A 22,942-nucleotide genomic window follows, 5' to 3' on the forward strand; every position below is an offset into this window, starting at 1 on the left:
TTCTGCATGGATACTCTCCCAGAATACCTGTATTTTCCTACATACCCACCACATATGGTAGAATGTTCCCGAGTCTCCGCATCTCCAACAATTACTTGACACATTTTTATACATTTTTGAAAGTTTCCATGGTGTTAGATACCATTTTTTGAAAGTTCTCTCTAATCGTGTAACCATTTGTGAATTTCCAATTGATCTTCCATAAGTTTTCCCATTGGGCCTTTTAAAAGTAAAATAGTTGTTTATTTCCCTGACATCTGATGGGAGGGTGCCACTACCAAGAAGGCCCTCTGCCTGGTTCCCTATAACTCCTCTTGAGCTGAGATTCCTGCCTGGCAAGGGGTGGACTAGACGCCCCTCAGGCTCCCTTCCAGACTCTCCTATGCTCAGCTGCTATCGGATCTCCTCTCCGTCTCCTCTTTCCCAGGCTCAACATCCCCAGCTCCTTCTTCTGGCTCCTTCTCCCCTCCCGGCTGCTCCTCCTCCTGCTTCTGGCCCGGGGAGGGGGCAGCTCAGGGGGGTGTCTCCCAAGTGAAGCATCTCCCCACCAGTGGAAACAGGACAATGCACGGGATCAACTTATTGCCACAGTTTTACAGGCTGCTTTTCTGAGCCTCTCTGCAGGTCTGGTGCTTTGGTAAAAGGGGAAGCAGAGCGGTCCGGCTCCTTGTTCTGGCCTTAGTTCGAGGCTGGGGGGGGGGACTCGGGATTTTGGGGGAGTCCTCTAACTGCCATGGGGGGGGAGGTTTCTGCCGACGGGGGGGGGGTCCCTCGGTCAGGGATGCTTGAGCTGAGATTCCTGCCTGGGATGGGGGTGGACTGGATGCCCCTCGGGCTCCCTTTCAGACTCTCCCATGCTCTGCTTCTAGTGAGGGGTCCCCTGATTCTTGGGGGGGGGGTCCACCAAATGAAGGATCTCTGGGGGGGGGTCCTCAATCTACTCAGTTGCAATGGCATTTAGGACCCGGGGAAGTGAGGCCTAAGGGGAGGGGTGAGTGAGCCCACCATAATCCCTGAGATGTCCCCCCCCCCGCCCCTTCCTCTCCTTGCAAGGGAAGAAGCTGCACCTGCTGAGTTTCTGCCTTCCCCCAGCGTTGCAAGGGCAGGAAATGCTACCAGGGGGACCCCCCCCCCCTCGGAGAGGACCCAGGTGTCCGGCCCAGAGCTCTCCTCCTCCCGCACCCTGCGAGGGACCCAGGTGTCCTGCCTCGATCTACCCAGCAGGAGGAGCAGCAGCAGCAGACGCCCCTCGGGCTCCCTTCCAGACTCTCCTACGAGAGGGGGTCCCCTGCTTCTTGGGGGTGGGGGCTCAAGGGGGTCTCCCAAATGAAGCATCTCTTGGGGGGCGACTTGGGATTTTTAGGGAGTCCTCTAACTGCCATGGGGGGAAGAAAGCAGCAGGCGCCGGGGGGGGGGTTCTGCCGAGGGTGGGGGTCCCTCCGTCAGGGATGCTGGAGCTGAGATTCCTGCCTGGTACAGGGTGGACTAGACGCCCCTCGGGCCCCCTTCCAGACGGGTCCCCTGCTTCTTGGGGGGGGGGTCTCCCCAATGAAGCATCTCGGGGGGGGGGCGATGCACGTGGTTCCTGCCTCGGAGGAGGAGGAGGTTCCTCTCGGTTCGCCAAGGGTTAAAAGCAGCAGAGCCGGATTCCTAGAGAGGACCGGAAGTGGCGTCTTGGGGGGGGCGAGGTCCTCCCTCACCAGCCCCCCCCCCCGCCAGCCGAGGGGCTGCTTGGTCTCCCTCTCTCGGGGTGAGTCTCGCCACGGGGAGAAGGGGGCGGGGGGGGGCTGGTCAGATCCTGCAGGGGGGGGAGGGGTCGGGGGGGGGGAGGCTGCGGGTAATAATAATATTTTTTTGTTTATACCCCGCCCTTCCTGGTTCAAAAACCGGGCTCGGGGGGCGGCGAGCAAGCAATTTAAAACACTGCGTTTGAATGTTTTAATTTGTATTTGTTGTATTTTAATCTGGTTTTTAAGTTGCATTCATTCAACTTGTTTTTGCGAGCCGGGCCTTGGCTGGGGAGGGCGGGGTATAAATAAAATTTATGATTATTGTTATAAAAAGAAGCATGAAAGACAGTATAAGAAACATGAATAAAATTCAAAATGAGCTGATCCGCAGGGCCGGCTGGCTGAGTTGGTCCCGCTTGGGCCCGCGAGGAGGAGGCCAGGGGAGAATGGGCTGCGGGGTCCCAGAGGCGGGGAGGGAAGGGCAATAAAAGACCGGGCTGAATTCGAATTAGAGGCCGGGCGGACTAGCTCTGTCTCGCCGGCCCGAAGGGAGGAGGTTCAATCCTGTGCGGCCCCCCCCCCCGCCCCGCCGCCATGCTGCTTCTCTTGCTCCGCTTCCGCCCCAGGTCTCGCCATGGAGGCAGGAGAGGCCTCCAGGAACAGCAAAAAAACCCCATTATGTGGCAGTTTTTCTGGCTGGGAAGCGAAATCAGGTGGGGAGGCAGCCCCTCCCCAGTGCAGAGAGTGGGGGGTAGACCCTCAACCCCCCCCCCCACTCTCTGCCTGAGCTGCAGTTCCCAGTTCCCTGGCAATAATTATAATTATTTATTTATAATAATTATAATTATTTACGCCCCACCCATCTGGCTGGGTTGTGTGTGTGTGTGTGCGTGCCTTAAGCTACAATCATTAACTTTGGCACAGTTCTGTATATAAGAAAACTTACTCTCTATTTTTAATAATAAAAATAAATTTTATTTATATCCCGCCCTCCCCAGCCAGAGCCGGGCTCAGGGCGGCTAATAAAACTACAGTGGTACCTCAGGTTACAGACGCTTCAGGTTATGGACTCTGCTAACCCAGAAATAGTACCTTGGGTTAATAACTTTGCTTCAGGATGAGAACAGAAATCACGCTGCAGCGGTGTGGCAGCAAGCAGGAGGCTCCATTTGCTAAAGTGGTGCTTAAGGATAAGAACAGTTTCAGGTTAAGAACAGACCTCAGAACAAATTAAGTACTTAACCCGAGGTACCACTATACAGTAAAATCATAATAGGAAAAAATACCAGGCTCAGGGTGGCTAACACCAATAAATTACAGTAAAAACATAATAGGGGGGAAAGGGGGGGGGGGAGAGAAAAAAAGCAATTTAAAATACAGGTTAAAATGCAATTTAAAATGTAGCCTCGTTTTAAAAGTAGCCCATATATCAGAACCATAAGGGGAGGGAAACATAAGGGTCAGACCGAGTCCGAACCAAAGGCCAGGCAGAACAGCTCTGTCTTGCAGGCCCTGCGGAAGGATGTCAAGTCCCTCAGGGCCCTGGTCTCTTGGGACAGAGTGTTCCGCCAAGTCGGGGCCAGTGCTGAAAAGGCCCTGGTCCTAGTTGAGACCAGTCTAACCACCTTGCGACCTGGGACCTCCAAAATGTTGTCATTTGTGGACCTTTAGGTCCTCCGCAGCAGGGGGTGGGGGTGGCAAGAAGGGTGGGTGGGTGTAAAACACTCTGGGAATTGTAGCCTTGAGGCTGGAAGGGGTGGGGGTGGGGTCTCATGCCAACTCTCTCCACATTCTGAACAAACTACAGTTCCCATTATTCTTTGCAGAAAGTCAGGACTTTTAAAAGTGGCCTGATCCTGCTTTGCAAATGCAGCGCGGGTGGCGGCTGTGTGTGTGTGTGTTGTCTCTTTCCTTTGTTTTTGGAATATTTCAATAGAGTTTTTATATGGGTTCAAACAAATTTTTTTAAAAAAATTCCTTCCAGTAGCACCTTAGAGACCTTAGAGAAACTAAATTTGTTATTGGTGTGAGCTTTCGTGTGCATGCACACTTCTTCAGATACATCATGCATGCACAATTCAGGCATGTACGCAAAAGCTGATACCAATAACAAACTTAGTGGTCTCTAAGGTGCTACTGGAGGGATTTTTTATTTTTTATTTTGTTTCGACTACGGCAGACCAACACGGCTACCTACCTGTAACTTTATATGGGTTGTTATCATTTCTCGTATTTCTACAGCTGCATCTGTTTCCCCAGGACAAGTTACAACCATTTTACAATTCCATATTAAAAAGAGTTAAAACCAAGGACAGTCACAGGAAATGGCTGGGTCATGAAAACACGTTTCTCAGGTGCCCAAGGCTTCCTTAAAGACTGGAAGGTGAGCAATTGGGGAGAGGGAATTTCCCAACCAAGGATCCGCCACCAGGATGCCCTCTCTTGGGACACCTGAGATAATGATGATGATGATAATAATAATAATAATAATAATAATAATAATAATAATAATAATAATAATAATTTATTTATACCCCGTCCATCTGGCTGGGTTTCCCCAGCCACTTTGGGCGGCTTCCAACCAAATATTAAAATACAATAATATCAAACATTAAAAGCTTCCCTAAATAGGGCTGCCTTCAGATGTCTTCTAAAAGTCTGGTAGTTGTTGTTCTCTTTGACATCTGGTGGGAGGCCGTTCCACAGGGCGGGTGCCACCACTGAGAAGGCCCTCTGCCTGGTTCCTTGTAACCTCACTTCTCGCAGCAAGGGAACCGCCAGAAGGCCCTCGGTGCTGGACCTCAGTGTCTGGGCAGAATGATGAAGGTGGAGACGCTCCTTCAGATATACTGGACCAAGGCCGTTTAGGGCTTTCAAGGTCAGCACCAACACTTTGAATTGTGCTCGGAAACGTACTGGGAGCCAATGTAGGTCTTTCAAGATGAGTATTATATGGTCTCGGCGGCCGTTCCCAGTCACCAGTCTAGCTGCCGCATTGTGGATTAGTTGTAGTTTCCGGGTCACCTTCAAAGGTAGCCCCACGTAGAGCGCATTGCAGTAGTCCAAGCAGGAGATAACTAGAGCATGCACCACTCTGGAAAGACAATTTGCGGGCAGGGAGAGTCTCATCCTACGTACCAGATGGAGCTGGTAAACAGCTACTCTGGACACAGAACTGCGCCTCCATGGACAGCTGTGAGTCCAAAATGACTCCCAGGCTGCGCACCTGGTCCTTCACGGGCACAGTTACCCGGAGATCATCAACCAGTGCGACCAAGGCGTGAGAGGGAAGGAAGGAGGTGGCCCTTTGCTGTTTTTTTTACAAGCCCACCACATATGGAAAAAAATGTTCCTTCTGCCGTTTTACACTTCTGAAACATGCTTGCATTAGCTTTGTACATTTTGGGCAACTTGTTTGGTGTTAAATGCCATCTACAAATCAGCTTCAGATAGTTTTCTCTTAAAGTGTAACAAGAAGCACATCTTCCACAACTTCTCCCATGAAGACACTTTTATATTATGTCCCACATCTCATTGCAACTTTCACCATTTCATCCTTAGTTTCCCATTCCAGAAGTCTTTTATCCATCTTAGAAATCAATCATCTTATAACCCCCTTTCAAAAACAGAGCTTTACTCGCTTCGGGTTGTGCGATTTCAGGTTGCGCACCGCTCCAAACCCGGAAGTACCGGAACGGGTTACTTCTGGGTTTTGGCACTTGTGCATGTGCAGAAACACTAAATCACACTTTGTGCATGCGCAGAAGTGCCGAATCGTGACCTGCGCGTGCGCAGATACAATGCTGTGGGCTGTGGACACTGCGGGTTGCATGTTCGCAACCCGAGCGTCCACTGTAGTCTAGTGATGCTTCATAATACAGTCTTAAATTTGATTGTGCCAATCCACCTTTCTTTAATATCTGTTAATATTTTATACTTTATTCTGGGCTTCTTCCCCTGCCAGGTAAACTTTGAGAGCTCCTTTGTTTGAACCATCCTGCATAAATTATTATCGGGTTTGCCTGGAATAAAAACAACATTTTAGGCAAAAGGTTCGTCTTAATTGCATAAATCATTCCTTGCAGTGAGAGTTTAATTCTCCCCCATCTTTCAAAATCCTTTTTTACTTCATACTACAACGTAATTACCATGAAACAAATTTGGTCGCTTTCCTTCTGGGAGGGCTAGAAGCTTATTTCTCTTCCTTCCTTCCGTCCTTCCTTCTGTCCTTTATTTTTTTAAACTAAAAAAAGAGCTCAGAATCTGGGCTGTGGTCTGCTTCAGCCCTGGTTCCCAGGGAATGTTTTCTGCTCCTGACCATGATTCAATTTTATAACAGAACAATGGATTTGTTTTGTCCGAATTGCTAGCACCTCTGATTTCAAGAGACAGAACGTGGCAGAAGACCAAGGGGCTTCTTCTGTTCTCTTGGAGACTTCCTAAGAGCAGAGATGGATGAGCAAGACTCAGCTGGCCCTGAAGCGGGCAGAAGCCAAGCCGTCCAAACTGAGAGCAGTGGGGGATTCTGGGAAAACTCCATGCAGAAGATCCTGGGAGAGGAGGACACTCTCCGCTCTGATGTGCAGAGCCAGCAGGTCAGGAAGTTCTGCTGCCAGGAGGCGGAAGGACCCCGAGAAGTTTGCCACCAGTTCTACCAACTAGACCATCAGTGGCTGAAGCCAGAAAGGCACACGAAAGCTGAGATGCTGGACCTGGTGATCTTGGAGCAGTTCCTGGCTGTCCTCCCCCCGGAGATGGAGAGCTGGGTGAGGGAATGCGGAGCGGAGACCAGTTCCCAGGCGGTGGCCCTGGCCGAAGGTTTCCTCCTGAGTCAGGCAGAGGAGAGGAAGCAGGTGAGAGAGACTTTCCTATGGATGCTCCCAAGGGGCTCCATACAAGAGGGAGAGTATTCCAAAATGCTCTACCAATGGAAAGCATCCTAAAGTTTTTGCCTCTTCTCTTCTATTTCAAATCCTTCATGTTCTGTTCTGAATCTGTGTTGCTCTTTCAGGGAAAGGATCTGTTAGCAGAAATGGGCCCCGATTCCTTTGAGGCAGAGAGGACTCCGTTGGACAACAGAGAGAGGCCACCGGGTAAGGAAGAAGGAGCTTTTTCTGTGTGTGGTCACATTTTGTTGATTTTGAAACTAATCCACGGGTTCTTTTCATCCTTTTCGCGGGGGCGGGGTGGAGACATTTAGGGCCAAGACCCCAGAGGTTTATTTTTACCCGACAAAATGTGAAATGGGTACAAATGCCAAGATGCCCTCTGTAGGTGACACTTTTTCAGAGGCACTTAAGAGATGCACTGCTTCACCCCCCAAGAGAAGCGTGGAATCGTGGCCTCTCACCTGCCTCTTTCTCTCTCTCGCAGGTGAGGGAACGATGTGGGTAAGACCTCTTCTTCCGTCTTTTCATGGTGGCGAAGGGGATGCAGCAGAATCGGAACCAGATCAGGTAATAATACTAATAAATAAATAAAATTATACCCCCCCTCCCCGGCCAGAGCCGGGCTCAGGGCGGCTAACACCAATAAAATCACAATAAAAACATAATAAGGGGGGGAGGGGAAAACCCAATTTAAAATACAGGTTAAAATGCAATTTAAAATGCAGCCTTGTTTTAAAGTAGCTGATAAATCAAAACTATAAGGGGAGGGAAACATAAGGGTCAGACCGAGTCCAAATCAAAGGCCTGGTGGAACATCTCTGTCTTGCAGGCCCTGCGGAAAGATGTCAAGTCCCTCAGGGCCCTGGTCTCTTGGGACAGAGCGTTCCACTAAGTTGGGGCCAGTACTGAAAAGGCCCTGGCCCTAGTTGAGGCCAATCTAACCTCCTTGAGGCTCGGGACCTCCAAAGGTTTGTTATTTGTGGATCTTAAGGTCCTCCATGGGGCATACCAGGAGAGGTGGTCCCGTAGGTAGTTGGTAGGGGGAAGGAGACTTGTGGAGAGGCTGAGGGGCGTCAGGATGCTGTCAGTGGTTCCTGGCTGGTTGCTCAAGAAAGAATAAAGACAAGGGAAAGTTTCTTACAGTCCTTACAGAGAGAGGCTATAGAACCCTGCCTCCTGGATAATGGCATTGTCCCAAGTGTATCTCCCACTTTCTCATTCTTCACTTCTACGGGGGCTGCTGCTATGTGTCCTCTGTCTCTGAGCTCTTTGCTCTTCTACTTTTAAGGCGCACCAGGTTCTGGGAGATGGAGGGTCTGGGATGCTTCCTAGTGACAACATGTCAGCCAGGTGTTGCTATAATATAATAATTTATTATTTATACCCCGCCCATCTGGCTGAGTTTCCCCAGCTACTCTGGGCGGCTCTCCATCAAGTGTTAAAAACAATACAGCATAAAATATAAAAAAACTTCCCTCAACAAGGCTGCCTTCAGATGTCTTTTAAAAATAAGATAGCTGCTTATTTCCTTGACATCTGATGGGAGGGCGTTCCACAGGGCGGGCGCCACTACCCAGAAGGCCCTCTGTCTGGTTCCCTGTAACCTCACTTCTCGCAGGGAGGGAACCGCCAGAAGGCCCTCGGAGCTGGACCTCCGTGTCCGGGCTGAACGATGCGGGTGGAGACGCTCCTTCTCCTGGTTCTCCCATCATTTCCCAAATTTCCCCCTCATCTGCCTCTGAGCTGCAACCTCCCTCAAACCCCTGTTGTGAATCTACACTGTCTTCCTTTTCCTCCTCCCTGGAAGGGTCAGGATGGGGAGGTGGTCTCTGCCCCCTCCCTGACAAGGGGGGGTGGGATTATGAGGGAGTCCGGTGCGCTTCTGCTGCCACTCAGCTTTCCGGACTTGTAGCAGAGTAAACACAGCGTGCGCTTGTGTGCAAGCATGCAGAAAAGAGAGTCTGTACGCGGCTTCTTCACTGATCTAAGAAGCTTTGTTTATGTACAGCAGCAATAATAAACCAGCATCTGCGGGAGACGCAGGAATGATGCCTCCTGTCTAGGTCAAAACCGAAAGCAGACACAACACAAAGTGGGCAGGACGTAGACTCTGAGCTGTTTAACCCTGTAAGCTCTGAATCTCATCACAGGGTGGGGTAGCCAGGGTGACTCTCTGCTTCTGTCAAAGCTGCACATAATAATAATAATAATAATAATAATAATAATAATAATAATAATAATAATAAATAATTTTTTATTTATATCCCGCCATCCCCAGCCGAAGCCAGGCTCAGAGTGGCTAACAACAATAAAAGTAACACAGCATTCTAAAATCAATTCATTCTAAAATCAATTCAAAATCAAATTAATGGCAACCACTGGGCCAGAGTTCTATGAGGATTGCCAAAGGAGGCGGTCAGACTGTGCCTTGGCCAAAGGCCTGATGGAACAGCTCCGTCTTGCAGGCCCTGCGAAAAGATGTCAAGTTCCGCAGGGCCCTAGTCTCTTGCGACAGAGGGTTCCACCAGATCAGGGCCACGGCCGAAAAGGCCCTGGCTCTGGTTGAGGCCAGCCTAACCTTCCTGTGGCCCGGGACCTCCAAGATGTTTTTGTTTGAAGACCGTAATGTCCTTCTTCGGACATACCAGGAGAGGCGGTCCCGTAGGTACGAGGGTCCTAGGCTGTATAGGGCTTTAAAGGTTAAAACCAGCACCTTGAACCTGATCCTGTACTCCACTAGGAGCCAGTGCAGCTGGTATAGCACCAGGTGAATGTGATCCTGCAGTGAGGACCCTGTAAGGGAGGAAAGGGGGCAAATGCCATTGCCAGGCTGGCAGCAGTTGACCAGCAAGAATTATGGACAAACTCCTCCAGCCTCTGCCTCTCACCTTCACAGTCAAGGGAGAACCAGGAAAAATAACCAACCAGCCCCCAGGGGCCAGTTGCCAACTGGCCAATCCTTACCCCAATACAGTGGTAGCTCAGGTTACATACGCTTCAGGTTACAGACGCTTCAGGTTACAAACTCCACTAACCCAGAAATAGTACCTCAGGTTAAGAACTTTGCTTCAGGATGAGAACAGAAATCGTGCTCCGGTGGCACGGCCTCAGCGGGAGGTCCCATTAGCTAAAGTGGTGCTTCAGGTTAAAAACAGTTTCAGGTTAAGTACGGACCTCCACTGTGAGGAAATTTAGAAATTTTGGGTAGTAGTACACGAAGAACTAAAGAAGATGTTGAAAATATCAATAACAAAGAAACCAGAGACATATCTCCTTGGATTGATAGATGAAGAGATACCGGGGGGGGGGGGGAAGAATTTTTCTATTTGCAAGTACAGCTGCTAGAATAGTGATTGCTGCTAGGTGGAAGTCACAAACTATAATAATTATTATTATTATAACCACAAAGGAGGAATGGATTTGTAAACTAAATGAATATTTAATTCTGGCAAAATTAACTGCTATAATAAGAAATCAGTCAAATCAGAAATTTAAAAAAAGGAGTGGAAATGAATGAGTTTTGATGAATATATGGCAAAATATTGTTGAAAAAAAGATACGCTAATATGCCTAGATTAAAATGTGAAGTACTGGGTGGAAGAAAAATTAGTAAGGAAAGATAATAATAATATATAGTTGAGAATAATATATATTTGAGAAGGTTGTGGAATTCAAAGATCATTGTAAATTGTATAATATGGAGGAAATCGAGTGGGGGCAGAGGGAAGTGGGAGGAGGGAGAAAAGGATAATATGATGGATTGAGGAAATAGAAATGTAAATGTATGGGGCGGGATGGGGAGGAAATGGTGTTGGCTTTGGTACATCTGTATTGTAATACAATATGGGGAAACCAATAAATAAATAAGAACGGACCTCCAGAACAAATTCAGTTCTTAACCAGAGGTACCACTGTACCACCAATTCTCTGCAAAATGCATTCCCACTGACATTACATTAGAAATACTAACACGAGGCAGTTGACAAACCATAGAAAACAGTGGCCACGATTCACCTAACCAGCCCCATCAGTTGCGCAGCGGGGCTTTCTGCACTCTCCTCCCCCTCCCTGGGCTCTCAGGTGGTGCACCGGGAGAGTAGAGAAGGGATCTTTCCGTCTCCCAAATGGGAACGCTTGAGCAGACAGAATGATTTGAAGAACACTGTGTGGAGTTCCACCCTTTGCCCAAAGATTAAGACCCATCATTCAAAGGAAGAGAAAACGTCACCTTAAACTCCCGTAATTGAAACGTACAGCAATACAATCCCATCAAAACAAGAGAGCAGTTAACAGGCAGGAAACAATGTCTAGCAGATCATCCTTATGCTGCCTAATAGGAGACCTTTTTCCTTTTTCTTTCAGGGTCCGGTGAGCTTTGAAGATGTCGCTGTCCATTTCACAGACGAGGAATGGGAGTTGCTGGATCCTGACCAGAGGGCTCTGCATACGGAGGTCATGGACGAGAATCGTGACATCCTGGACTCTCTCCGTAAGGCTTTCTGCTGGATCATAATATCTGTTTTGAAATTCCATGTGTATCTCTATGTGATAAACCGCCAATATTTTGATGCAGTTCAATAAGCATCTGGGATTCTAACACCCCCACCATGAACCCTGCATGGAGGGATTTACTCTGTTTACTCTGTGAATATTCTTCCTCCAGTTATCATCAACATTTTATTTGTATGGTGCCTTTCCACAGTTAAAACTCAAGGTGGCTTACAATATGAAAAGATTTGCATAATTACAAATATATCAAAGTAGTCATGTTGTTGTTTACTCATTTAGTCATGTCCGACTCTTCCTGACCCCCTGGACCAGAGCACGCCAGGCCCTCCTGTCTTCCACTGCCTCCCGCAGCTTGGTCAGACTCATGCTGGTCGCTTCGAGAACACTGTCCCACCACCTCGTCCTCCGTCGTCCCCTTCTCCTTGTGCCCTCCATCTTTCCCAACATCAGGGTCTTCTCCAGGGAGTCTTCTCTTCTCATGAGGTGGCCAAAGTATTGGAGCCTCAGCTTCAGGATCTGTCCTTCCAGTGAGCACTCAGGGCTGATTTCCTTCAGAATGGAGAGGTTTGATCTTCTTGCAGTCCGTGGGACTCTCAAGAGTCTCCTCCAGCACCAGAATTCAAAAGCATCAATTCTTTGGCGATCAGCCTTCTTTATGGTCCAGCTATAACAACAACAACAACAACAACAACAATAATAATAATAATAATAATAGTAATAAATTTATACCCTTCCCATCTGGCTGGGCTTCCCCAGGCACTCTGGGCAGCTTCCAACAAAATATTAAAATACAGTAATGCATCAAACATTAAAAGCTTTCCTAAACAGGGCTGCCTTCAGATGTCTTTTTTATTTTTTTATTTTTATTTATTTATTTATTTATTTTTTTAATTTATTTTATTTTTTTTATTACATTTTCCACCATAGTAACACAAACCACAAAGCAAATTAATACAAAAAAAAACAGAAAAGGAAAAAGAGAAGAAGGGGGGGGGGAGGAAAAAAAAGGGAGGAGGGAAAAGGGGGAGAACAATAAACAAATGGACAATAATAACAAACTTAATTCTTCACAAATCCAACTTTTTAAACATCTTGATTGACTTCCTCAAATCCCTCCCTTCTGAATTTCCTTGTATTTTAAAAGTAACAGCTTTCCAATATCATTATTAAACTAAAACAATTTCCAATTATAGTCATCTTAATTCACTTTTCTTGACATTCTGAATCCCATTTATTTAATTATAACTTAATTTGTCCTAGGCCTATTTGTTTCTTTCAAGTAATTTCTAATTTTTTATATTACAATATTTGTTCAAATAGTCCTTGAATTTCCTCCAGTCCTCTTGAAACTCCTCTTCTCTCTGGTCACGAAGAAGCCTTCAGATCTCTTCTAAAGGTCTGGAAGTTGTTGTTGCTCTTGACATTTTCTCTTCTCCAGTTATGGCTCTTTAAACAAAGATGAGGCTGGTCTGAAGTGCCCGGGCCTTTTAAAATGTAGATTTCAGTGTCATTAGGGAAGTTGAAGTAACTTCTGTTAGGTTTTTTGTTTTTGCTTCTGTTAAGTTTTGGTTGACCAGAGAGACAACTGGCAATGGACTGGATTCCATGGTTGGGCCAAACAAAACTTCTCCCAGAAGAGAGCCGGGCTTTTGGAATCTCAGGTTCCCATATATATATACGTCGCCTAGACACCCCAACTTTTACACGGGAAGACACCCGAGGACACCAAAACCTGCATATATATATATATATATATATATATATAAGTTAATACCAGTTAACAAAGGCAGTGAAAACTATAGTAAGGCCCCACATCTAGAATTGGGGGCTCAATTTCTTCCTGAGGACCTAATTAGTTTCTCTCTTTGTTTTTGTTTTAAATTTTTCTTGAGTTTTGCTTTACACCCATCCACAGAAAGATTCCATCCACAGTTCAATTTAACTCTAAAAAGAAACAAATACACAAAAATACATAATAACTAAATATCTTTCCCTCCACCAATTACGGATGATGATTATTCTGAATTATCAAATCTTGTCTTTTGAGTTGACTTCTGTCCACCACCTCAATTTGAGTCATTCTTTTATTTCCTTCCTTAACTGCCTTCTTTAGATGTTTTTCATCTCCTGGTATTAACTTATTTAATTATAATAACTGTTTTGTCCTTTGCAAAAAATAATCAAAGCATAATAAAGGTTTTATTTGAGAACAATGTTTTTCTAGGTAATTTTTATAACACTCCCATTCCTTACTGAACTTTTGGCTTGTCGGGAACTAATTCTTTGTGATTTTAGCAAGCTCAATATATTCAAATAACTTTATTTGCTACTCTTCCATTGTCTGGCTATGAGCATTCTTGCTGCTGTAGTGGCATATAAAAATATCCTTCTTTTATCGCTTGGGATATCTGATGATAGTAAACCCAAGAGAAATGCTTCGGGCTTTTTGACAAAAGTTTGTTTGAACATTCTTCATAAATACTACCCTAAAAGTTCCTAATTTTCTTACATCCCCACCACATTTGTAACATTGTTCCTTCTATCTGTTTACACCTCCAACATTTATTAGAATTGTTTTGTACAACTTTGCTAGTTCACTAGGTATTAAATACCATCTGTAAAACATCTTCATAATATTTTCTTTTAGTGTGTAGCACGCTGTGAATTTTAAATCCCTGATCCACAAATTTTCCCATGCATCCATCTGTATTGTATGCCCAAAATCATTTGCCCATTTAATCATGACTTTTTTTAGCTTCCCAATCAAGTAATAATCTATACATTTTAGATAATACGTTTGCTTCTATTTTGTATTATTTTTCTAGCTTTGAATTTTCTGTTGTGAATCCATTTTTCTTATCTAATTTGAAAGTTTCATTCAGACACACACACACACACACACACACACACACACACACACACCGAGAAGCAAAACGTATTATCCCTTTCCCCGCCCCCCCTTCCTGAAAATAACACTTGTAAAAATGAAAAAGAGAGTGGGGGAAATGGTTTATTGTATTAAAGCCCTTAAAACTAAATATTAATAATACCAAAAAATAAAAAAAGTTTCATTCAATTGATAATATTGCAGCCAGTCTGTCACATTATGCCTAATTTCTTCAAATTTATTTAACTTCAATTGATTTCCCTCCTCTTCCAATAATTATTTATAGGCTGCCCAATTCTTTTCCTTATGTTTTTCTTTACTGAAATGGCTTCTAGTGATGAAAGCCACCAGAGGGTTTTCTGTTCCAATAGGCCTTTGTATTTATCGCATACTGTGTATGCTTTCCTTATTATACAGTTCAGAAAACCCCTGTGAACCTTCACCTTTCCGTAACATAAATAGGCGTCATATCCAAATCTGTTGTCCAGTCCTTCCCAATCCAATAATTCCATAATTTGCAAAATTAACCATTCTTTTAACCAGCATAGACATGATGCCTCATGATAAATCTTCAAATCTGGCAGGGCAAAACCAACTCTTTCTTTAAGATCTATAAGTAACTTGTTTTATTCTGGGCCTTATGTCCTGCCAGATGAAGGTTGATAGTTTCTCTTCCATTCTTTGAAGCTTCCTGCCCCGCCTATCACTGGGATTGCCTAAAATAGGAACAACATTTTGGGCAGCACATTCATTTTAATTGTGGATATTCTCCCCGAAAAAGAGAGATTCAGTCTTTTCCATATTAATTATTTTGTTTATCTCTTTCCAAGTCTTATGTAATTATCATTGTATAATAGACTAGGTGATGACTGCAGTTGTAATTTGTCTTGCGCCTCCGTATTTTTAGCCAACAATTTAGTTTTGTCTGTATTCAATTTAAATCCTGCTACCTGTTCGAATCCGTGGATTCTTTCTAGAATTTTTGGTAAACTTTCATATGGGTCTCCTGTTGTTTTTACTAAATCATTTGCATAGGCTTTTAATTTAAAGGCTTTATTTCTTACTCTTATTCCTTTTAACTCTGAATCTTCTCTAATTGTCATTGCCAATATTTCCAGAACTAGGATAAACAGCAGTGGGGTTAATGGGCAACCGTGTCTGGTTCCCTTCCTTATATTGAAGCGGTCAGATATTTCATTGTTTATTATCAATTTTGCTTTCTGATTTTGATAAATTACCTCTGTGCTTCTCCTAATCCCATCACCTTTATGGTTTTTTTCATACATTTCCAAGATATATTGTCAAAAGGTTTCTCCGCGTCAACAAACATCAAGATTGTCTGCTTGTCTGGTGTCATTTCTAAGTACTCCAATATATTAATGCTTCTTACCATGATTCTGGTCCTTTTCCTTCTTTTAAGATCTTGTTCTTAACTGCTTTTAACGGTATTGCAAGTGAATCTTCTATTTTTTTTGTAATAGCATGCCGGCAGTCCATCTGGTCCGGGAGACTTCCCTGGTTTCGCCTTCCTTATCACTTGATGGATTTCCATCATTGTTATTGGAGAATTTAAACATTCAGTTTTGTCACTTATAATCCTTGGAAATTTACATTCTATTTTATCGCTGTCTTCTTTTTCTGTTTGATATAATTTTTTGAAATAACTTTTTAATTTTTTATTTATTGCTTCTGGGTCATCAATAACCTTCCCTTTTTCTTCTAGTTTCTCTATAATCCATTCTTTTTGTTTCTTTTTTAGTTACCATGCAAGCAGTCTTCCTGGTTTATTGGCGAATTAAGTTTTCTTCTGTTTTAATTATTCCGTATTTTTCCCTCTATAACACGCAGATTGTTTCTCCTAAAAAGGAAGGGGAAATGTCTGTGCGTGTTATAGAGCGAATGTGTGGTCCCTGGAGCCGAAAAATCAGGCAAAAATCAAATCGCAGCGCTTCACGGAGAAGGGAAAGCTGAAAAGAGGAAGCGGCTGCTTTCCTGCATTCTGCCTCAGGGTCTTACTGCCCACCCTCCTCTGTTTCGTTGCTGTGTTTGCTGAAACACAAGCAGGCAAGCAGAGGGGAAAGCAGAGTGTGTCTCTGTGCTCCGGTGCTGCTGGGGGAGAGGGAGAGAGAGAGGGGGGGAGGGAGGGAGGGAGGGAGGGAGGGAGAGAGAGAGAGAGAGAGAGATATGGCTGGCTTGGGTGGGGGGAAACATTTGCCTTTCTTTCCTCCCTCCCGTTAAATCCCTCTCCTGCATTCTTAGCCAGCTGCTTCTCTGCACACCCCTCTCATGTCCCTTCCTTGTTTTTCCTTCGCTCCCCACTTAAAATGTGGTTACAAAGCATAGATCCACATGGATCCTCAGGATCTTTGCATTGGGTCACCCCAAATTCACCATCAGATCACATAGCATGTCCATGGCTACAGCCTGCACCAAAAAAATCACGTACCCACTGTTGCCTGGGGCTGCAATGGCGCAAAAACGTGGTTAAAAAGCATGGATCCACATGGATCCTCAGGATCTTTGCATTGGGTCACCCCAAATTCACCATCAGATCACATAGCATGTCCATGGCTACAGCCTGCACCAAAATAATCAAGCACCCACTGTTGCCTGGGGCTGCAATGGTGCAAAAACGTGGTTACAAAGCATGGATCCACAGGGATTCTCAGGATCTTTGCATTGGGTCACCCCAAATTCACCATCAGATCACATGTCTGTGGCCACAGCATGAAGCACAAAAATGATACATCCACTGTTTCATTCAGAATGTTTTTTCCCTTGTTTTCCTCCTCTAAAAACGATGTGCGTGTTATGGTCAGGTGCGTGTTATAGAGCGAAAAATACGGTAATCTTTTGTTCAGTTTCTTGATTTATGAGTATAGAAAGTTGTGTTTATAGCATTTTGATATTTTGTTTCACCATCTCATTTTTTTGTTTTTCAACAGTTCTTTCTCATTAGTGCTAATCTCTTTCTTAATTTGCTCCATTTTCTTTTCTTTAGTTTTCCTCTGAATGCTGTTTTGTTGTATAAAAAAACTCCTCATTACTGCCTTTCCTGTATCCCTCACTGTATTTATATCAATTTATTCACTTATACTGATTTCAAAAAATTCTTTTAGGGTGCTTTGCGCTTTTTTCAGTATCCCTTTATCATTCAGGATGTTTTCATTCCTTCTCCATCTTTGTCTTGTTTTCCTTCCACCTCTCAGTCCAAAATAACTGGATTATGGTCTGAGATTAATCTTAGTAGAATTTCTGGGGGGTGGGGGTGGGTTGGTTTTCAACATTAGGCTACTAGACACCCATATCACATCACTTCTGCCCGCAGATTTTTTTGGATCTGAATAATGAGGGTACTCCATACAGATCTCCCAGTAATACAGTTTTTTAAAATTACTATAATCTAGCATTTTCTCAAATAATCTAGGGTTCGTATATATTATCACTCCTCTTTTTTTATCCTGTCTGATGAGATAAATGCTGAACCCAGTTTTTTATTAAGACTCTTTTATGTTTTCTGGCAACGTGTGTTTCTTGCAAACAAATAATGTCCCTTTCCCCCCCCCCATTAATATGTGCTCTATTTTGTTTCTTTTCATCTTATTGTTCAATCCCTTTACAGTCCAAGAAATATATTTTACATTCATCATTTAATTGTAATTTATTTCAATACTTCTTTCAATAAACAAACATATCAAAAAAATGAATGTAAAGAAAAAATTCCAGACATATTCCTAAACAGTAAAACCTTAACCTTAGATTCTCTTCTCTAGTCCTCTTGATCACCTGTTGAGTCTACTCTTTCCTCCCCTTTGTCTTTTTGTTGTAGGTGGTGATGAATTGGAAAGGGAGATTGACGAAATCTACACAGTGGATGAGCCATATACATACATGGAATGTGAAGAGAACTTCGGACAGAGCTCCTATTCTGCTTCCCAGGACATAAATCCCATTGGATTTCTCTATCAATATGACGAATGCATAAATAGCTTCATTTGGCAGGATGGTCTCTCGTCACAGGACACAACGCAAAAGGGGGAGAAACCATATCTGTGCTTGACGTGTGGGAAGAGCTTCAGTCGGAAGGACCACCTTGTTTCCCATGAAAAAATTCATACAGGGGTGAGACCCTATCAATGCTTAGAATGTGGGAGGAGCTTCATTCGCAGTTCCGCTCTCACTTCCCATCAGAGAATTCATACTGGGGAGAAACCCTATCAGTGCTTGGAATGTGGGAAAAACTTCAGCTGGAAGGAAAGTCTCACTTCCCATCAAAGAATTCATACGGGCCACAAACCGTATCAGTGCTCAGAATGTGGAAAGAGCTTTCGCCAGAGGGGCGATCTCACTTCCCATCAGAGAATTCATACAGGGCAGAAACCATTTCACTGCCAAGAGTGCGGAAAGAGCTTCACACAGAGCACTAGTCTCATGCTCCATCAAAGAATTCATACAGGGGAGAAACCGTACCAGTGCTTGGAATGTGGAAAGAGCTTCAGTCGGAAGGACCAGCTCACTTCCCATGAGAGAATTCATACAGGGGAGAAGCCCTATCAGTGCTTGGACTGTGGAAAGAACTTCAGTCGGAGGGTGAATCTCACTTCCCATCAGAGAACTCACACAGGGCAGAAACCATTTCCCTGCTTGGAATGTGGAAAGAGCTTTAGTCAGAGGGTGAATCTTGCTTCCCATCAGAGAATTCATACGGGGCAGAAACCATTTCACTGCCAAGAGTGCGGAAAGAGCTTCACACAGAGCACTAGTCTCGTGCTCCATCAAAGAATTCATACAGGAGAGAAACCCTACCAGTGCTTGGAATGTGGAAGATGCTTCCGTCAAAGCACCTGTCTCGCTTCCCATCAGAGAATTCATACAGGGGAGAAACCATTTCCATGTCAAGAGTGCGGAAAGAGCTTCTCACAGAGCACAGGTCTCATTCTCCATCAAATAACTCACACAGGGGAGAAACCGTATGAGTGCTTGGAATGTGGAAAGAGTTTCACTCGGAACAACCAACTCACTGCCCATCAAAGAATTCATACAGGGGAGAAACCCTACCAGTGCTTGGAATGTGGGAAGACCTTCCGTGATAGGAGCAATCTGACTACCCATGAAAGAATTCACAGCGGGGAGAAACCATTTCAATGCCAGATTTGTGGGAAGAGCTTCACACAGAGTACTGGTCTCATGCTGCACCAAAGAATTCATACAGGGCAGAAACCCTATCAGTGCTTGGAATGTGGAAAGAGCTTCAGTCAAAGCACCCATCTCACTTCCCACCAGAGGATTCATACCAGGCAAAAACCATTTCAGTGCTTCGAATGTGGGAAGAGCTTCAGCCGGAAGGAAAGTCTCAGTTTCCATGAAGCAAGTCACATGGGGAGCAGCCAGTTAAATGCTAGTGATGTGGAAACAGCTTCAATCTCAGGAGAAGTCTCACTCTCCTTTTAAAAAAATTATACTGGGGAAGGATACCAGTGCTTGAAACGTCTGCTAAGATGGAGAAAAAAACAGCAGAAAAACACGCTTGGCCTATCTCAATAAAGGCCTCTCATAATAAGGACACCTCCCTCTTCTGGAGTATAATATCAGGCCTGCTTGAGAATGCTTGCAATCTTCCGGTATGTACTATCGGACCCAGTGAAGGGATCCAGTATCCTCATTCACTCTATCGTGGGCAGGATGATGAGGTCAACCAAATAACAGAATCTTTGGAAAACTTTCCATACCGGCCTCCAGTATCTATAATCGAGGTCAAGTACCTTACTTCACAGTTAAAAAATAATAAAGCACCCGGCATAGACTATTTGGCCCCAGAACTGTTAAAAACCAACATCGGCTGGTGGGCCTCCCTGCTGGCAGTAATATTCTCATTTATCGATTCATCCGGGTTATTTCCTGAAGTCTGGGCCACAGCTGCAGTCATCCCTTTATTCAAAAAGGGCCTTCCATCCGATCCGGCTAGTTATAGACCAATTCGTTTGCTACCTGCAATTAGTAAATTATATGCAAAGCATCTTTACAGTAAGATAGTTGATTAGATAACCTGATGGGAGCTATTTTTGCCGAAGAGCAAGCAGGAATTAGATAAGGCAGATCTGCTATAGACCATTGCTTTTAGATAAGTATGTTATAGATAAGTATGTTAAGAAACCAGGTGGTGTGCTATATGCAGCTTTCATTGATCTGAAAGCTGCATTTGATTCAGTCTCTCGAGTAAGACTGAGGTAAGTTGAACTCTTCAAGTATAGATAAAAGATGATTGTTATTGATTAAATGTCTGTATAAAAACGCCGTGCTGAAAGTGTGTTGCTCTACAAATGGGCAGCTCACAGGATCCGTACCAGCCACAAAGACAGTTAAGCTTTGTTAGATTTATATATTTAATTTATATATAAATGATATTGTCCAGAGTTTAACATCTCCAGAGGATCCTGCCTCTACATTGGCCACAAAAGCCATTTCTATATTATTATATAGAGATGATGCGGTACTTCTATCTAGAACAAGAGTAGGCCTAAAAAGATGGGTGAGGGAATTCTCAGGATACTGCCAAAGAGAACAGCTGGCTGTGTATTGCAAGAAAACTAAAGTTTCAAGAAATGATAGGTCCCATAGATGGTATATTGATAATAAGTTGATCGAACAAGTTAAAGTCTTTAAATACCTCTGCCTTGTTTTTCAGTCAATAGGGTCAGGAGGGGAGCACATCAGAAATGTGTCTCGAAGCGCCACAATTCTGTAATGCTTTTTCCATACAAAAGGTGGCAATCACACACCATCAGCCCTTGAAGTGTTTAAAGCCAAACCCCTAGCACAGTTATTATATGGGGCTCAGATTTATAGAAGCTGTTCAGTCTATGTTTCTAAGGCAATTTCCCCCCCTGAACCATTCTGTGTTCCAAATTCTTCATTGCGCTTGGAAGTAACCCGTTCTGGGACTTCCGGTTTTTGGCAGTCCACAACCCGAAAAAACGCAAGCTGAAGTGTGTGTAACCCAAGGTTTGACTGTACAGCCTTCAGCTGTGCTTTAGGATCTGTTTCAAAGAATTCCGCTGGGGAAATGGTGGTGTCCCTGTGGAGATGGCAGTATTGAATCAGTAGCTCATGCGCTTCTGGCTTGCATTCTTTGTAAAGATTTGAGGAATGAGGTTATTGCCCCTCTTACTGCCCGTGACGGGTCACTCAACCATCGCTACTGTCTCCTTCGAGCAGATCAAGATAACCAGGTGACAGCAAAAACTGCAAATTTTTTAGCAGGGGCAATTAGAGCAAGATCTATTACAGTCATACCTCGGGATAAATATGCTTCAGGTTGAACGTTTTCCGGTTACTCTCCACGGCGACCCAGAAGTAACGGAATGTGTTACTTCTGGGTTTTGCCGCTCGCGCATGCGCAGATGCTCAAAGTGACATGCACGGAAGCGGCAAATCACGACCCGCAGACGCGGGTTGCGTTCACTTCGGGATGCGAATGGGGCTCCGGAACGAATCCTGTTCGCATCCAGAGGTACCACTGTATTTGATTATTGATGTAAACTTCCAGAATGTATTTTGTATAGTTAAGTTTTTACCCCTATCTCCTGTCCAATGTGTTGTATTTTAGTGCTTGAAATGTGGGAAGGGCTTTATTAAAGGCACAGTAGTCAATGTGTGTGTGGGGGGGGACCGTTTCAGTGCTTGGAATGTGAAAAGGAGGGAGAAGCCTGTGGGCTTCAGTCAGAGGCTCAGTCTCACAGCCCATCAAGGAACTTACAGAGGGGAGAAAGCTTTTTTCTTTATTTTTTTAGAAAAAGCTTTATATTCTCTCTTGAAAGTTCAGAAGTGCATAATTACAGGTGCACAAAGACACACACAAAAGAAAAACAATACCCATGTAGAAAACAAAACAGAATAACAAAAAAGTATAAATTCAAAAAAAATAAAATTATTGTAGTTAAGCAGCCCTTAATATGGTTCTAGATAGCATTGAGCCATCGGAAGTCTACATTTATACACGACTTGTTCACGTGTAGCGAGTTTGTACATATCTTCAATCCAATTGTGGAAGAGAGCCTCATTTTTATTTTTCCAGTTCATCTATACCTGTCCTTTTGCCATAGTATGAGTGCAGAGAGTTTGTTCGTATTGTCCCTTAATTAGAATCCATGTTTTGGGGATATAATTGAAAATGATGTTTTCCTCTGCAAATTTAGGGTTATTCCTTACAGTTGTGTTGATCATCTCTATTACCTTCTGCCAAAACTTTATCAATGGGCAACATTGTTCAAACCTGTGTTTCTGAGAAGCATTATCTCTGTTGTATCTCCAGCACCTGGGATGTCTTAGATGGTCCTTTCACAAATATGCGCAATGGAGCCCACTAAGTTCTAAATATTATTTTTTTCTTCTATGTGCTTTACTTGAGGACCAGAGATAACACAGTTTCCCATTATTTCGTCAAGATTGGCATATCCCACTCTGTATTTCATTTCTCCTTTATGAACTATGTATAAAACTGGTTTGCTATAATAAACATTTACGCAAGGCAATAGAGGGTCTTCTTTTGTAACATAAATCAACTGATTTCATACCTCTGGGGTCTCTGAGGCTGTAAAAGCTGCTGGTCTGTAAAGAACCGTTCCCCACGTGCCTTCTCTGGAGATATTGTCATTGAGCAGTTAAAGGTTATTCATATTGGTCTCTTAACACGGAATACGCGTAGAATTCGCCCTTCTCATCTTGTAGAGTGGCCTCCATATTGAGCTTTTTCTGAGCTTTTGCTTCCATTGGTGACAACCACCTTGGAGTTTTATTTTCAAGCAAGTCCTTATATCTTATCCAAACATTGAACAGTGCTTTTCTGACAATATGGTTTTTGAACACTTTATGTGCTTTAACCTTGTCATACCACAGATATGCATGCCACCCAAATACATTGTTAAAAC

The 22,942-nt window shown here is 44.1% G+C and overlaps 2 protein-coding genes across 8 annotated transcripts in view; one reads left to right on the forward strand and one right to left on the reverse strand.

Moving 5' to 3' along the window:
- LOC310837217 (uncharacterized protein) overlaps positions 1-22,942 on the reverse strand; it is a 277,947-nt gene that overhangs the window by 60,683 nt on the left and 194,322 nt on the right. The gene's annotated exons all lie outside the window — the stretch shown is intronic.
- Positions 1,656-22,546, forward strand: LOC310837315 (uncharacterized protein). Of its 4 annotated transcripts, XM_083723702.1 has the most exons (7): positions 1,705-1,750; positions 5,695-5,782; positions 6,101-6,583; positions 6,742-6,823; positions 7,104-7,186; positions 10,982-11,108; positions 17,845-22,546. In XM_083723702.1, exons 3-7 carry the CDS (start codon positions 6,182-6,184, stop codon positions 19,464-19,466), a joined length of 2,316 nt encoding a protein of 771 aa, XP_083579828.1. In that variant the 5' UTR covers positions 1,705-1,750; positions 5,695-5,782; positions 6,101-6,181; the 3' UTR covers positions 19,467-22,546. The 4 variants fall into 4 exon arrangements, with proteins under 4 accessions (XP_083579827.1, XP_083579830.1, XP_083579829.1 ...); XM_083723701.1 differs by lacking the exon at positions 5,695-5,782 and having other exon boundaries at positions 1,656-1,750; XM_083723704.1 differs by lacking the exon at positions 5,695-5,782 and having other exon boundaries at positions 1,660-1,754; positions 6,123-6,583.

The sequence above is a fragment of the Podarcis gaigeae genome (assembly GCF_964106915.1).
Source record: "Podarcis gaigeae genome assembly, chromosome: 2".
NCBI classification, from domain to species: domain Eukaryota; kingdom Metazoa; phylum Chordata; class Lepidosauria; order Squamata; family Lacertidae; genus Podarcis; species Podarcis gaigeae.

What these genes read in the sequence shown, in the direction of transcription:
- LOC310837315 (XM_083723701.1), top strand. Translation starts at nt 6,182, where the DNA reads ATGGATGAGCAAGACTCAGCTGGCCCTGAAGCGGGCAGAAGCCAAGCC. An exon ending in AGGCAGAGGAGAGGAAGCAG is followed by an intron (nt 6,584 to 6,741) that starts GTGAGAGAGACT and finishes TTGCTCTTTCAG; the next exon opens with GGAAAGGATCTGTTAGCAGA. An exon ending in CAACAGAGAGAGGCCACCGG is followed by an intron (nt 6,824 to 7,103) that starts GTAAGGAAGAAG and finishes TCTCTCTCGCAG; the next exon opens with GTGAGGGAACGATGTGGGTA.